This window comes from Garra rufa, chromosome 25 (genome assembly GCF_049309525.1).
Source record: "Garra rufa chromosome 25, GarRuf1.0, whole genome shotgun sequence".
NCBI lineage: Eukaryota > Metazoa > Chordata > Actinopteri > Cypriniformes > Cyprinidae > Garra > Garra rufa.
Genome location: NC_133385.1, coordinates 4,292,914 through 4,309,494, shown reverse-complemented (window position 1 = coordinate 4,309,494; position 16,581 = coordinate 4,292,914). Strand labels below are relative to the sequence as shown.

The window sequence follows — 16,581 nt, the reverse complement described above, 5'->3', positions numbered from 1 at the left end:
TGGAACTTTCTCCCTTTTTCTCATCTCTCAGTTTCCTTCAGCTCTTTCTATGTTTTGAAGTATTTTAATTTCTTTGACAGTAGCCTGGATTACCCGGGTTACACATGCAGTTTTTATTTTTTATATATATATATATATATATATATATATATATATATATATATATATATATATATATATATATTTCAAGCTGTATTTAAACAAATATTTTATTTATAATAATATTTAATCATGTTAAAATCCTCAGATATTATTCATAGATCCAATAAGATTATATATAATAATAATAGTATTGTGTATTTAATATGTAATTTTTTATATTATTCAGATGATTAATATAATTAATAATACTATATTTAATAACACAAATTTTATATTCATTATTACATTTACAGTTTTTAATGTGTGTGTGTATATATTACATGTTGTATTTAAACAAATAATTTATTTCTAATAATATTGAAAATAAAAATGATAAATAAAAACACGAATTTGAACATTATTACATTTACACTGTTTTTATACGTATACATACAGTACGTAGCATGCTTTATTTAAACAAATACTTTAAAATATAACAATATTTAATACTAATTTTTAATTAATACCGGTAATTATTATTATCAGAATACGTATTCTTATTATTATTATTATTAATGAAAGCAATAAACCTTTTTAAGGAATTTTAACACAATTACGCTTCACATTGTGCCCAAACAAGACTTCTTTACTATGGTAAAAATACAGTAATAGTCGGCCTCAATGGCGTATCGCTTTAGACAAACATCAGCATTGATCACAACAGTTTTCCGCTGAGGAAACGAGATCGCTTGAGTTATATCTGGATCCTGTGAATGATAAATCAGAGACGACGCGTCTCACTCCAATAACTCACTTCAGTAACATCAGTCATATCAAATAATATCTGTGATGAAAATAAGCCAGTGTTGGGTGTTAATGAAGCCCACAGATCAATACAGCGATCCTATCAGACTCATTAAGACGGCCGGCGTGTCGAACACGTGTTTCCGGCGGTTTGTCATGTTGAATGTTGGAGCTGTGATTTGAGACTGGATGAAATATCTGGAGTCTGTGTGTTTCTGTCTCGCTGTTTATCGATTCTACAGTGGCTCTTAAAGCGGGCCAATCTTTCAAACCGCTGGACTGCATCCAAACACACGCTTTTCCACCTAAAAACACTTCTGGAACAACATTACTGCGATTCAGCATGTATACTGTTTACATAGTATACATGTATACTAAATTGATCAGTTTTCATTTGATCAATCTGTTCTCTCTCACATAAAAGAAGTCCGATTCATTTGAGTGAATCGATTCCTTTGAACGGTTCATGCAAATAAACGATTCACTGAACTTAGCGATTCCCTTGCATCTTCTTTAGTGAAACATTTTTTGTAATTATTATTAATGCATTTAATAATCTTACATTTAATAATAATGATACTATAATAATTATTAAATAATAAATCTTTATTTAACAAAAATGTTTTAAATATATATTTTCAACATGCAGTTGTGTAAAGTACAATTGTATATTATAAGATTTTTTAAAAAGGTTTTCAATTATTTATTACATACAGTATTTATTGCATATGAAAATTTAAAAACTTTTTCATTATTATTATGAATAATACATTTATTTTTTCTTTTACACAATAAAGGTCTGATTCATTTTCGATGATTCAAATTGACTATATAAACTATAAATTGATTCCTTCAGACGGTTCACATAAATATACATTATTTTTATTATATATATTTTTATATTATTTAATACTAATCTTCATATTATTTTATAATATTTTATATTATTTATTATATATTTAAAAATATTGCATCTAAACAATTATTTTATAATACATATTTTTAAATAATTTTTAATATCATTAATATTATTGTTATTATTACTATTATAGTAATATAATACTATAATAGTAATAATATTATACTAGTATTAATTTTTTTCATAATTTCATTATCATTATTATTATTATTATTATTATTAAATAATAAAATAATATTTTATAAAAAAAATTGCACAACATGCAGTTGTGTAAAGTACAATCAAGTACAATTGCATATTTTTTATTTTATTTAATATTATTATACATTTATATATTGGATATAAAAAATTATTTTTATAATAAATACTTCATACTTTTTAATTTCATTATTATTATTAAATTGCATCTTGTTTAGTGAATTCATTTTGTAATTATTATTAATACAATAACCTTACATTTAATAATACTATAATGATACTATAATGTCTTATTAAACAATAATCTTTATATTATTCAGATTATTAACAACACTATATTTAATAATTATTAAATAATATTTTATAAATATTTTTAACATGCAGTTGTGTAAAATACAATTGTATATTATACGATTTATTTTAATATTATTTATTATATATTTATATATATATTGCATATAAACAATTATTTTATAAAAACGTACAAATACTTTTCATAATATTTAGTTTCATTATTATTTTTATTAATGCATTTAATTATTTGTCGAACTATCGTTTTCTCCTTTTAAACAAAAAGTCTTATTCATTTTAATTGATTCAAACTGATTCCTTTAGACGGTTCACACACATAAATGATTCTCATCTTGTCTAGTGAAACATTTTGTTAAATATATTGTTTATTGTAATTATTATTATTTCATTTAATAACATTGATTATTCATATTAATCAACAGGTGTAATAATATAAGTAATATAAATAATATAATAATAATAATGCATTCAATATTAATTATGAAATATTTAATTTATTATAAAATAACATTGTTAAACATGCGGTTAATTATATATTTATTTTTATTATAATATTTAAATATTCATTATAATAAAACGATTTTAAACATTTACTATATACATTATACACACACCGAATTTTATTTTGTTTTAACAAATTTTATTTGTCCCATTTTAATTGTTTTTGGATGCTTCATGTAAATAAACATTATCAAACACACGATTCAGCGATTCTGCCATTATTTCGACCTAAATTTGTGAGAAATTCAGTATCCCACAATGCAATGCAATGGATTTTAATTTCAAAGAAGCTGGAAACAAACATTCTCATTCATAATGCACATGATTTCACATACTATTTTTTTTAATACAGTAGTATGCGTTATAGAGTTTAGACTGTGCATTATGCAGCACGCTAGTATTAGATATTTTAGACAGAGCCAATGACTTTTAAATTCTATAATGTGAAACAGAAAGCTGAGGGAAGCCACCCACGCATATAAACACACACAAACACACACAGAACTAAGACACCATGAAATTAGAGTATCAGACGCTCTTGTATTGCAAAATCAGCTGCTCTTGTTTGCTGCATTCAAACCCATTTATCAGCGAAAGCAGACGCATGTGAGCTTACTAGGGTCTTTTTCTCAGGAGAAATATCTGAGGAGCTGAAAACTTCAGTAAAAGTCTCCATTATCCTCTAGAAGAATGCCATATAAAAACCATTTTGGTTCCTCAAAGAACCAAGTGTGAAGAACATTGTTTCCATGGAACCAACAAAAGCCGATAAAGTTTACATTCCCCTTTCGGAATCTGCAAAATGTTAATTATTTTAGCCAAATAAGAGGAATCACACAAAATGCATGTTATTTTTTATTTAGTACTGACCTGAAGAAGCTATTTCACATAAAAGATGTTTACATAATAGTCCACAAGAGAAAATAATAGTTGAATTTATACAAATTGAACCCTGTTCAAAAGTTTACACCCCCTTGATTCTTAATACTGTGTTGAACACTTAAACTGCCTGCTGTTCTTCAGAAAAGTTATTCAGGTCTCACAAATTCTTTGGTTTTTCAGTATTTTTGTGTGTTTGAACTCTTTCCAACAACGACTGGATGATTTTGAGATCCATCTTTTCACACTGAGGACAACTGAGGGACTCATATGCAACTATTACAGAAGGTTCAAACACTCACTGATGCTCCAGAAGGAAAAAAACATGCATTAAAACAGGGTTTCTGCAGATATAAGTGAATTTTAAGACCTTTTTAATACCACCTATGAAATTTAAGACCTACACCTGTAATGAAAATACACATTATATTACATACATTTATGTAATATTTAATGTGTTTAATGTAAAAAGTAAACAAACTTTTAAATACAGTGAACTTTTCAAATCAGTAGATACTATTTCACACAAAATAGAGATTTTTGGTGGTGTAAACAATTGATTCTAAAGCAATATTTTCATTAGCGCTCTATTGGCTTTTACAAACTTAAATCTGCATATTTTATTTACCTTTATATATACACTACCGGTCAAAAGTTTGGGGTCTGTAAGAGTTGTAATGTTTTTAAAGAAAGTCTCTTATGCTCATCAGTGCTGCATTTATTTAATTAAAAATATAGAAAAAAAACTGTAATATTGCGAAATGTTATTACAATATAAAATAATGGTTTCTATTGTAATATACTTTACAATTTAATTTATTCCTGTGATGCAAAGCTGAATTTTCATCAGCCATTACTTCAGTCTTATATGTCACATGATCCTTCAGAAATCATTATTATATACTGATTTATTATTAGAATGATCTATATTGGATCTATATTGGATTGCAACAGTTGCCCTGCAATGTATTTATTTAGAAATTGTGAGATTTCTTCAGGATTCTTTGATGAATAAAAGCTCAAAAGAACAGCTTTTATTTGCTATCACTTTTTATCAATTTAACACACCCTTGGTGAATAAAAGTATTAATTTCATTCAAAAAAAAAAAGAAAAGAAGAAGAAAAATTTACTGACCCCAAACTTTTTACCGGTAGTGTATATATAATTTTTGTTCTTTTCTATTTTTTTTTTTTTACACTTTTGAAATTATTACAATTTATCAATACATTCTATAGGGCTGTTAGCAGTCAGATTACATTTACACTGCAAAATTAAAAGTGCAATAAATGATGTTATGAGATTAATGTTTTAAATACATTTATGAATATACAAATAAGAAATGTTGCATACTTTTAAACATACTAAACTTCCAGTAGGTGACGGTAAGTCACTTAATGAGTGAGTTATTGAGTTATTTCAACTGATTCGTGCAAAACGTGAATCATTTAGTAGCAAAACACACAGAGTGTTGCTTGGAGAATGTGCTATACTTCTGCTGTGATCCTCATTTGGAACTATTTTCGTTGGTGAAACAGAACAAAACAGTAAATATTTTGTCGAAAATGTAAGTAACTTAATAACTACTTGTTTATTGAACTAAAATCACTGTAACATTTGCAATTGTGAGAATATTCAGCTAAAAGCTCCCTTGGTATAGGCTATTACTGAACTATATCATCTTATAAATAAACTATACATTTAGAATTTTTACCTTTTACCAGAGTTTCTTTATGTGTGCTGTTATGCTCTTTTGTTTTGAAGTCTCTCACAAAGGGACGAACAGAGCGATTTTGATACCAGAAATACACTATCCATTATCAGTCACTGTTTATGTTTAATGTAATAAAATAGGAAGAATCCTTTTTGTGTTTCAATGCTTCGCTGGATGTTTTTGTCACTTTTCAGTTTTAATCAGGCTGTTTGTCTGGTTGGGCAAGTAAAAATAAAAAGTGAAATGTCACCCAAACTATTTAAGACATTTTTAAGGCCTTTTATTAGGAAAACGTTATTTAAGACTTTTTAAGGATCCGCGGACTACTTTGTAAAAGCCAGGGGGTGAAAACTTTTGGAATTTAAAGATGAGGGTAAATTTAACTTAGTTTGTCTTCTGGGAAACATGTATCTTCTGTAGCTTCTGAAGGGCAGTACTAAATTACAAAAATATGATATTTAGGTAAAATAAGAAAAATGTACACAATAGTTTTCACCCGCCAACTTTTAATGCATGTTTTTTTCCTTCTGGAGCATCAGTGAGTGTTTGAACCTTCTGTAATAGTTGCATATGAGTCCCTCAGTTGTCCTCAGTGTGAAAAGATGCATCTCAAAATCATTCAGTCATTGTTGGAAAGGGTTCAAATACACAAAAATGCTGAAAAACCAAATAATTTTGTTAGACCTGACGGATTTTTCTGAAGAACAGCAGGCAGTTTAACTGTTCAGGACAAACAAGGGACTCATGAACAACTATCACTAAACAAAAAAACACAGCTGTGGATCATTCAGGTACCAACACTGTTTTAAGAATCAAGGGGATGGAAATAGTTGAACTCCGTTCAAAAGTTATTTTCTATTGTGGACTATCTGTAAACCTCTTCTATGTGAAATATCTTTTTTAAGTCAGTACTAAATAAACAATAACATGCATTTTGTGTGACCTCTCTTATTTTGCTAAAATAATTAACATTTTGCAGAATCTGAAAGGGGGATGTAAAGGTTTGACCTCAACTGTATGTGTTTTGTGTGTGTCTCACCCAGCGATATCTTCTCTCCAGAGTCGGCGGGCAGCAGAAACACCAGCAGTGCGAGAGTGGAGATCAGGACGCATGGGATCAGCAGATTGAGGCCGTAGTACAGCGTCCTCCTCCTCATGACCACGGTGAAGGTGACGTCAGGATACGGCTCCTTACAGCAGTCGTAGAACTTCTCGTTCCTCCTGCCAGGAACCTCTGCAACACACACAAACACAAACGTCATTCTAGCAAGACCCTGGTGAGCACTCATTAGACCCTAGGTATTGTGCACATCACTCATATTTTCTTAGAAAAAAATAATAATTCTGCATGTATAATTTAAAATACATCTGTAGATGTGCATTCAAACACCATTTAGTGTCTGTCTAGTGTTTATTCTATACCAAAATAGAAAATAGAGTCAAAAAGAAAATAATCAAATGGTAAAGAATCAAACTAAACCAAAAAAAAAAAGATTAATCAAAGACAAAAGAATCAAATAGAACTGAATTAAAAGCCAAATTTTAAAAGAACTGAATCACAGCAGAATCAGTGTTGTTTTTGACAACCATCTTAGATTTAGTCTTAGTCTTTTGGACTAAAATGCTTCTTAGTTTTAGTCAAATTTTAGTCACTTCTATATGTGATAGTTTTAGTCCAATTTTAGTCGACGAAAAGTCAAAAAGGTTTTAGTCTAGTTTTAGTCAAAAAAAGGGAAAAAAGTAGTCTTTTAACAAATTAATGTAGGTCAGTAAGTATTTTGCTGTTGGGTAGTGTCACTTATAAGTTGTGAAAATAGCAGATCTATAGTTCAACACAATGTGAGCTTCCGGATCGACTATTTTCACCAATAATTACAATAATGAAGGAATGTTTTAGAACATAAAAGACAAACAAGGATGGAATGCTAAAACGGCTTGCCATACTAGTATAGCAAAGAGTATTTAATGCTAAACGGCTTGCCATAGCGTCAGATACTTTTTAAGTTTTAATTGGCATGCACAATAAGCGGAAATGTCATGCATTTTAAACGTCTGACGGACCACCCACTAACATTTTCGTCTATTCTCGTCTCGTCAACGAAAACTCACACACGTCTCGTCATGTTTTAGTCATCAACGAGCCATTTTTATCTCGTCATCGTCTCGTTATCGTCATGAAAAAAAGTGGCGTCAACGAAATGATTTCGTCATCGTCATCGTTGACGAAAACAACACTGAGCAGAATCAAACTGAATTAAAAGCAAAACATCAGACATAACAGAATCAAATAGAATAATCAAAACGAAACAAAAAGAATCAAACAAAATAAAAAACAAACTAATTAAACAGAACAGAATCGAATAGAATCAAGACAACAGAATCAAAAACAGACAATTTAAACTCAACAGAATCAAACAGAATTAAAAGCAAAAACACAAAAAGAATCAAACACAACAATCAAAAAGAATAAAAACAAACAAACAAATAAAACACAACAGAATCAAAAACAAAGAAATTAAAGAGAACTCAGTCAAACAGAATCAATCACAACAGAATCAAACAGAACTGAATCAAAAACCAAATCTAACAGAACTGAATCACAACAAAATCAAAAACATCGAACATAAAAAAATAAAATAGAATCAAACGAAAACAAACAACTGAAACAGAACAGAACCAACACAACAGAAGAAAAAACAGACAATTCAAATGCAACAGAATTAAACCTGAATTAAAAGCAAAAATATCAAACACAGAAGAATCAATAACAACCGAATCAAATAAAACTGAATCAAAAACCAAATCTAACAGAACTGAATCACAACAGAATCAAAAACAAAGAAATTAAAGAGAACTCAGTCAAACAGAATCAATCACAAAAGAATCAAATAAAACTGAATCAAAAACCAAATCTAACAGAACTGAATCACAACAAAATCAAAAACAAACAAATTAAACATGACAGAACCAAAAAGAATAAAAAACAACCAAATTAAACATAACAGAATCAAAAACAAACAAAACACAACAATCAAAAACAAAGAAATTAAAGAGAACTCAGTCAAACAGAATCAATAACAACAGAATCAAACAGAACTGAATCAAAAACCAAATCTAACAGAACAGAATCACAACAAAATCAAAAACATCGAACATAAAAAAATCAAATAGAATCAAACGAAAACAAACAACTGAAACAGAACAGAACCAACACAACAGAATAAAAAACAGACAATTCAAATGCAACAGAATCAAACCTGAATTAAAAGCAAAAATATCAAACACAGAAGAATCAATAACAACAGAATCAAATAAAACTGAATCAAAAACCAAATCTAACAGAACTGAATCACAACAGAATCAAAAACAACCAAATTAAACAAGACAGAACCAAAAACAACAGAATCAATCAAATTAAAATCAAAAACATCAAACAAAACAGAATTAAACAAAATCAAAAACAAACAAATGAAACAGAACAGAATCAAATAGAAAGAAAAAACATAAAACATAACAGAATCAAACACCACTAAATAAAAAAAAGCAACCAAATTAAACAGAACAGAATCAAAAACAACAGAATCAAAAATAATCAAACACAGAAGAACCAAAAACTGACCAATAAAACACAACAGAATCAAAACAAATAAATTAAACAGAAGTCAGAATCAAGCTAAATCAATCAGAATCAAACACAACGAACAGAATCAAATCAACATATCAAAACAGAAATAAACAGAACAGATAAAATAAACAGAATCAAAAAAGTTAAACACAACAGAATTAAACAGAACAAACTAAAAAAGAACAGATAAGAGAATCAAACAAAAAAAATAACCGAACACAACCGATTCAAACTAAATAGAATCAGAGTCAAAACAACTGAATCAAACACAACAGAATCAAGTAAAATCAAACAGAATCAAAAACAAATGCCTCGAACAGAACAGAACCAAAGAGAATCAAACACACCAGAATCAAATCAACAATAATTCAAACTTATTACAGAACAAACTAAATCAAAAACAAACACAACAAACTTTTTTGTTCTGCTGTCAATAAACACCTTAAATTTACTGTTAAGATCTTTTAATCAGTTTTGTTTTTTTTGGTAAACTTGTAGAAATATTGTGTTCATGAGGACAGAAATCCTAGTGTGCATTTTAGCAAATCAGAATAAGTCATTACATCGTCTAATTAATATTCATGAGTCAAGACAAACTCTAATATGTCACCAAGTCCAATCTTCTTATTTTACGTAACACTGAAATTAAACAAACTCTCTACGGCTTCTGGCAATTATAATCTGCACAAGTGATGCTCTGGAAGACAGAAATGTCAGATCCGTATCAGGGCATCTTGTGAAATGCTGATTATTTACAAATGGATGATTTTACATGCAGACTGTTTTAAGAGTGTTTTAAATCCGCGTTTCCTCTATATTTGTGTGTGTATGAAATTATGCATGATTATGTAAAACTATTATGTAAAACTTGTTTGTTTTCATCCAGAGTTTCTGAACATCTGCCTTGACTCACATCTCACTATGATACTATAAGGATTATTAAATTATTCATATATGAATAACTAATTAACATATTACGATTATAATATAATTTTATTTTAGTTAATTAAAAAAATAGACAAAAACACAACAAAATTATTTAAACTTAAAAAAAATTCAAAATAAGAAATATATTATTATATATAATTTTTTTTATTAAAATGTAATCATTAAATTATATATAACTGAATTACATATCAAAACTAAAATAATCAAATAAATGTAATAATAAATACAATTAATAAAAACTAAATATACACTTAAAAATACACAAAAAAAAATTAAAAAATGAATTTAAAAAAGGAAAATGAAAACTAATTCAAAATATTAATAAATAACACTGTTTTAGACATGGAACAATGGTACAATCTTGTGTTTTGGGGCATAAACCATGGTAAAAGCATGGTATTTTTTGAAGTATATTCGAAAACCACATAAATAATATGATATGATTGTGTTAATGATTCAGTACCATCGTATCACCATCATGCATGACTGTAATGCGTGTAAAACTCACCAACCAGGTCCCATTCCCCGTTGGCGATGTATCCGGTGATATCGGCCTCCATCATCTGCAGGTCCAGAGACCATCCTCCATACGTCCACGAGCCGAACTTCAGATCGCAGCGCTGAACGTCAAACGGGAACCAGCGCACATCGATGTAGCAGGTGCTCTTAAAGATGCCTACAGAAGGTGCATTGTGGGAAATGTCGTATTAGTTTAGTCACGTATATCGCTCATATATCACAAATATCACTCACATTCTCTTCATTCACATGTTTTCAATCAAAAATACAACTCGGACAGAACAGAATCAAAAACAAACAAATTAACCACAACAGAATCTAAACAGAATCAAATACATCAAACTCAACAGAATCAAACAGAATTAAAAGGAAAAACATTAAACACAAAATAATCAAATGCAACAGAATCAAATAGAACCAAACAAAACCTAATAAAAAAAGAAATCAAACAGAATCAAAAACTGGCAAATGAAACACAACAGAATCAAGCAGAATCAAAAACAAACAAATTAAACAGATTTAAATAGAATCAACACAACAGAATCAAACACAATTAAAAGCAAAATCATCAAACTCAACAGAATCAAACAGAAATAAAAGCAAAAACACACAAAAAAATCTAACTGAATCAAACACAACAGAATAAAAAGAAAATCACAGAATCAATTCAAACTCAACAGAATCAAACAGAATTAGAAGCAAAACTATTAAACACAAAATAATCAAATGCAACAGAATTAAATAGAACCAAACACGACTGAATAAAAAAATAATCAAAAACTGACAAATCAAACACAACAGAATCAAGCAGAATTAATCAAAAACAAACTAATTAAACACAACAGATTTAAATAGAATCAACACAACAGAATCAAAAACAGAAAATTCAAACACAGCAGAATCAAACAGAATTAAAAGCAAAAGCATCAAACACAAAAGAATTTAACTGAATCAAACACAACAGAATCAAGCAGAATCAAAAACTGACAAATCAAACACAACAGAATAAAAAAGAATCAAACACAGAGGAATCAAAAACAGACAATTTTAAACAATAGAATCAAACAGAATTAAATTCAACAGAACCAAAAACAGACAAATCAAACACAACAGAATCAAAAACAAATTAAACACAACAGATTTAAATAGAATCAACACAACAGAATCAAACTGAATTAAAAGCAAAAACATCAAACTCAACAGAATCAAACAGAATTAAAAGCAAAAACAACAAACAAAAGAATCGAACACAACAGAATAAAAAAAGAATCCAACACAGCAGCATTGAAAACTGAAAAATCAAATACAAAAGCATAAAATATAATCAAAAAGCGACAAATTAAACACAATAGAATCAAATAGAATTATCAAACACAACAGAATAAAAAAGAACCAAATACAGAAAAATCAAAGACAGACAAATCATACACAGAAGAATCAAATAATCAAACACAGAGGAATCAAAAACAGACAATTTAAACAATACAATCAAACAGAATTAAATTCAACAGAACCAAAAACAGACAAGTCAAACACAACAAAATCAAATAGAACCAAAAAGCGACAAATCAAACACTGAAGAATAAAAAACAAACAAATTAAACAAAACAGAATCAAAAATAATCAAACAAAGAAGAATAAAAAAGAATCAAATACAGCAGAATCAAAAACAGACAAATCAAACACAATAGAATCCAATAGAATCAAACACAACAGAATCAAAAACAGACAAATTAAACACAACAGAATCAAAAACAGACAAATTAAATGAAACAGAATCAAAAACAGACAAATCAAACACAACAGAATCCAATAGAATCAAACACAACAGAATCAAAAACAAACAAATTAAACAAAACAGAATCAAAAATAGACAATTCAATAAATAGCATCAAACAGAATGAAATTCAACAGAATAAAAAAGACAAATCAAACACAACGAAATTAAATAGAATCAAAAAGCAACAAATCAACACAACAGAATCAAACACAACTAAATCAAAAACAAACAAATTAAACAAAACAGAATCAAAAACAGACAAATCAAACACAACAGAATCAAACACAACTAAATCAAAAACAAACAAATTAAACAAAACAGAATCAAAAACAGACAAATCAAACAGCAGAATCAAAAAGAATCAAACACAGAAGAATCAAAAACAGACAATTTAAACAATAGAATCAAACAGAATCAAATTCAACAGAATCAAAAACAGACAAATCAAACACAACTAAATCAAAAACAAACAAATTAAACAAAACAGAATCAAAAACAGACAATTCAATAAATAGCATCAAACAGAATGAAATTCAACAGAATAAAAAAAGACAAATCAAACACAACGAAATTAAATAGAATCAAAAAGCAACAAATCAACACAATAGAATCAAACACAACTAAATCAAAAACAAACAAATTAAACAAAACAGAATCAAAAACAGACAAATCAAACAACAGAATCAAAAAGAATCAAAAAAGCGACAAATCAAACACAATACAATCAAATAAAATCAAACACAACAGATTTAAAAAGAATCAAACACAGAAGAATCAAAAACAGACAATTCAAACAATAGAATCAAACACAGTAGAATCACAAACCAACAAATCAAACACAACATAAACAGAATTTAAAGCAAAAACACCAAACACAAAATAATCAAACTGAATTAAACACAACAGAAAGAATCAAATAGAATCAAACTAATCAAACAACAGAATCAAAAACATAACATTCAAAAACAGAAATAAACAGAATTAAAAGCAAAAACATCAAACACAAAAGATTCAGACAGAATCAAACTTAAACAAATCAAACACCACAGATTCAAAAAAAAATATCAAAATCAAATGGAATCAACCAGAAGCAAACAAAACCAAATCAAAAACAAATGCATCAAGAAAGAATCAACCATAACACCATTTTCTTACTACTTAACTGTCCAAAACCAAAATGACACGAGATATTAAGACAAGTATTGCACTATATATGAATATTTTGACAACAAGCTATTCTTAAACATAATTCCCCATGAATTGAACTAGCCCAAAGTGTCCTCCCCTCTGAAGACAAAACTCTTTGAATCCAATTTGTTGTGAATCTGAAGTGGTTCCAGTCCCGTAATAAGGCCTCCGAACGTCTCCACACAGCCTCATGGGAAAAACGGATCGCTCACTGTCTCCTGATTTACATAAATCCCATCATGCCTCTCTTTCTGTACTCTCAGGCTGTACGGTGAGTGAGTGTTTGCATTGATTCCTGTCAGCGGACGGACAGACGGCGGTAATTGAAACAGCAGGTCAAAGTAGTTGTGTGTTTTCCAGGTGACAGGTGAGTCCGGGTCACCCTGAACTTCTCTAACTAGACTAGAACTAGACTAGAGATGGATGTCACAGCCGCTGTCGTCAGCTCGTGAGGGAATGATCGTATTTATGAGCCGAACAAATGTGAACAGAGCAACAATGCTGGAATTACCTGTGGGAAACTCAGGATTTATGTTGAGCCCCGAATAAGATGATAAAAAATACATCAGGAAGGAATCAGCTGGAATCGTGTGAAAGTAGTATAGATACATTTTTATAACCTATCAGTTTAATGAATAATATATTTTTGAGTTTGAGTTTGGTTAATTACGCACATTAATTCCGCATGTTTTGGACAGCAAAGTGTGAGGCCAATCTTACTATTCTCATGATATTAAAAATAATAAAAATGTTTGGTAATTGAAATCCAGCTAAAAAAAATTTAACTTAGAACTGAAATAAATAAGTTTAAGGTTAAGTACTAATATTAAAACTAAAACTAAAACTGAAATAAAATTATTTAAAACCAAAAATTAATAAAAATGAGAAACTGTGAAGTTGCATAAAATTACAATAGATATGTTTTTTTTTTCAGCACCTTCAAAAAATTAATATAAACAAAGTAAAAACCTGTGTACATTCCTTTTTTATCATTTTAAAATCTTTGCTGTATTTTTATTTTTTTATTTTCTTTTAGAAAATTTACATCACCATCTTCCTTTGACCAAAGTGATTTTACCATTTTTTGTAAGTTTAATTTTGCTGTAGATTATACATACATTTTTAAATATATTTTAACATATTATTAAAACTATTATTATATGTAAAATTATTCTACTACTAATTGTTATTATTATTATTATTATAATTATTATAAATAAAACATTACAATTATTGTAGAACAATTTTTGGTTTTTAATTTTTATGTGAACTTTACATTTTTGATAAATTTACAAAATGATCCCATATGGTTCTATTCTGTAAATATAGTGACATGACAATAACTGCATATATCACAGATTATATTACATTATTATAGATTTTTTGTAGTTGCTATATGTTCAACACACTCAATACACTGGATAAAAAAAAATAAAAAAAAAATAAAAAAAAATAATATAATATATATATATATATATATATATATATATATATATATATATATATATATATATATATATATATATATATATATATATATATATATATATATATCATTTTTTAGTGTTACATGGTCTTTCAGAAATCATTCTAATATGCTGATTTTCTGTCTAAGAAACATTTATTATTATTATTATTATTATTATTATTATCAATAATTAAAACAGTTGAGTAAATTTTTTTTAGGATTCTTTGATGAATTGAAATATCCAAATATCAGCATTTATCTGAAATAAAAAGCTTTTTTGTAACATTATACACTATACCATTCAAAAGCTTGGAGTCAGTATAATTTTTTTAAAGGAAATTATAGAAATGAATACTTTTATTTCGCAAGGATGCTTTAAATTGAACAAAAGTGATGATAAAGACTTTTATAATGAAAAGATACCTATTTCAGATAAATGCTGTTTCCTGAACTTTCTATTGACCAAAGACCTGAAAAAATTATAAAAATAAAAATAATGTTTTTTGAGCAGCAAATCAGAATATTATAATGATTTCTGAAGGATCATGTGACACTGAAGACTGCAGTAACGATGCCGAAAATTCAGCTTTGAAATCAAAGAAATAAATTACATTTTAAAATATATTCAAATAAAAAGCAGTTATTTTAAATAGTAAAAATATTTCAGCATTTTACAGCTTTTGCTGTACTTTGGATCGAGTAAATTCAGGCTTGGTTATAAGCATTAAAAATCTTACAGTGCAAAAACTTTTGACTGGCAGTGTATATAACAAATAACTAATATACTGTATACACAACTTAAACTGGAAACCCCATCGTAAAAGGCATTAATTGTGAGTTTTTGTCTATATTTTACCTGGTGGCAGGTACTGACAGTATCCAGACGAGTTGACCAGCACGTTTGTGTGAAAAGTTGCGTCAAATCTCTCATCAGCACTGTTAGAAACAAAACATATCAGTTTTCAATTGTTTTTGATCACAGCACCATTCCCAGACTTCCATGTGGAAAACCATCATGACACAGTGCAAACACACGTGACGCGTCCAAACTTCTGACGGCCGTGTAGCAGTTGGGAAGTGCATAACCCTGCAACTTTAGTGCGACAAACAGGTCCATAAAGCACAAGCGGCGTGAGTCTGGAGTCAGCCGTGTAAATCAGGGTTATTTAGGACGCCACAAAACTGCCAAAGATGAGTGACGGCGTTACGCTTCGGAGCGGAGAGAGAGACTTTCAGAGGGTCCAGATCACAGCCGTGACAACTATTAGAGGCAAACCCCTCATTCTCTCCACGTCCTCGCCACTTTCTGACACTCAGAGATGATGAGAACGTGTGCAAGAAGAGACTGCAGTCTCAGAAGCGGTGCATGCTGGGTAATCGTATCCACTAATGGTCTCAACAGTGATGGAATACAGAAATGGCTGTTATAATCTACAGTCAAACCTAAATTTATTCAGACAGCTTTAACATTTCTCACATTATCATTTGAAATCACAGTTTAGAAAATGGTAATAAAATGAAATGTAGACAAGAACTCAAGAGAACTGTGTCAGGACAAATTCATCTTGATAATGTCAGATAACTTTGATTGAAAGGTATGTAACAAAACTTGGTCAGGTCAAAATGTCAGATCCAATTTTTGGCAAC

At 28.7% G+C, this 16,581-nt stretch overlaps 1 protein-coding gene across 1 annotated transcript in view; it reads left to right on the top strand.

Annotated features, from left to right (window-relative positions):
* The first annotated feature begins 16,125 nt into the window (after positions 1-16,125).
* LOC141301036 (neuronal acetylcholine receptor subunit alpha-7-like) overlaps positions 16,126-16,581 on the top strand; it is a 9,610-nt gene continuing 9,154 nt past the window's right edge. The window contains exon 1 of the mRNA XM_073831289.1: positions 16,126-16,204. Within this exon, the coding sequence (XP_073687390.1) occupies positions 16,126-16,204 (79 nt within the window). The remainder of the gene's footprint in view (positions 16,205-16,581) is intronic.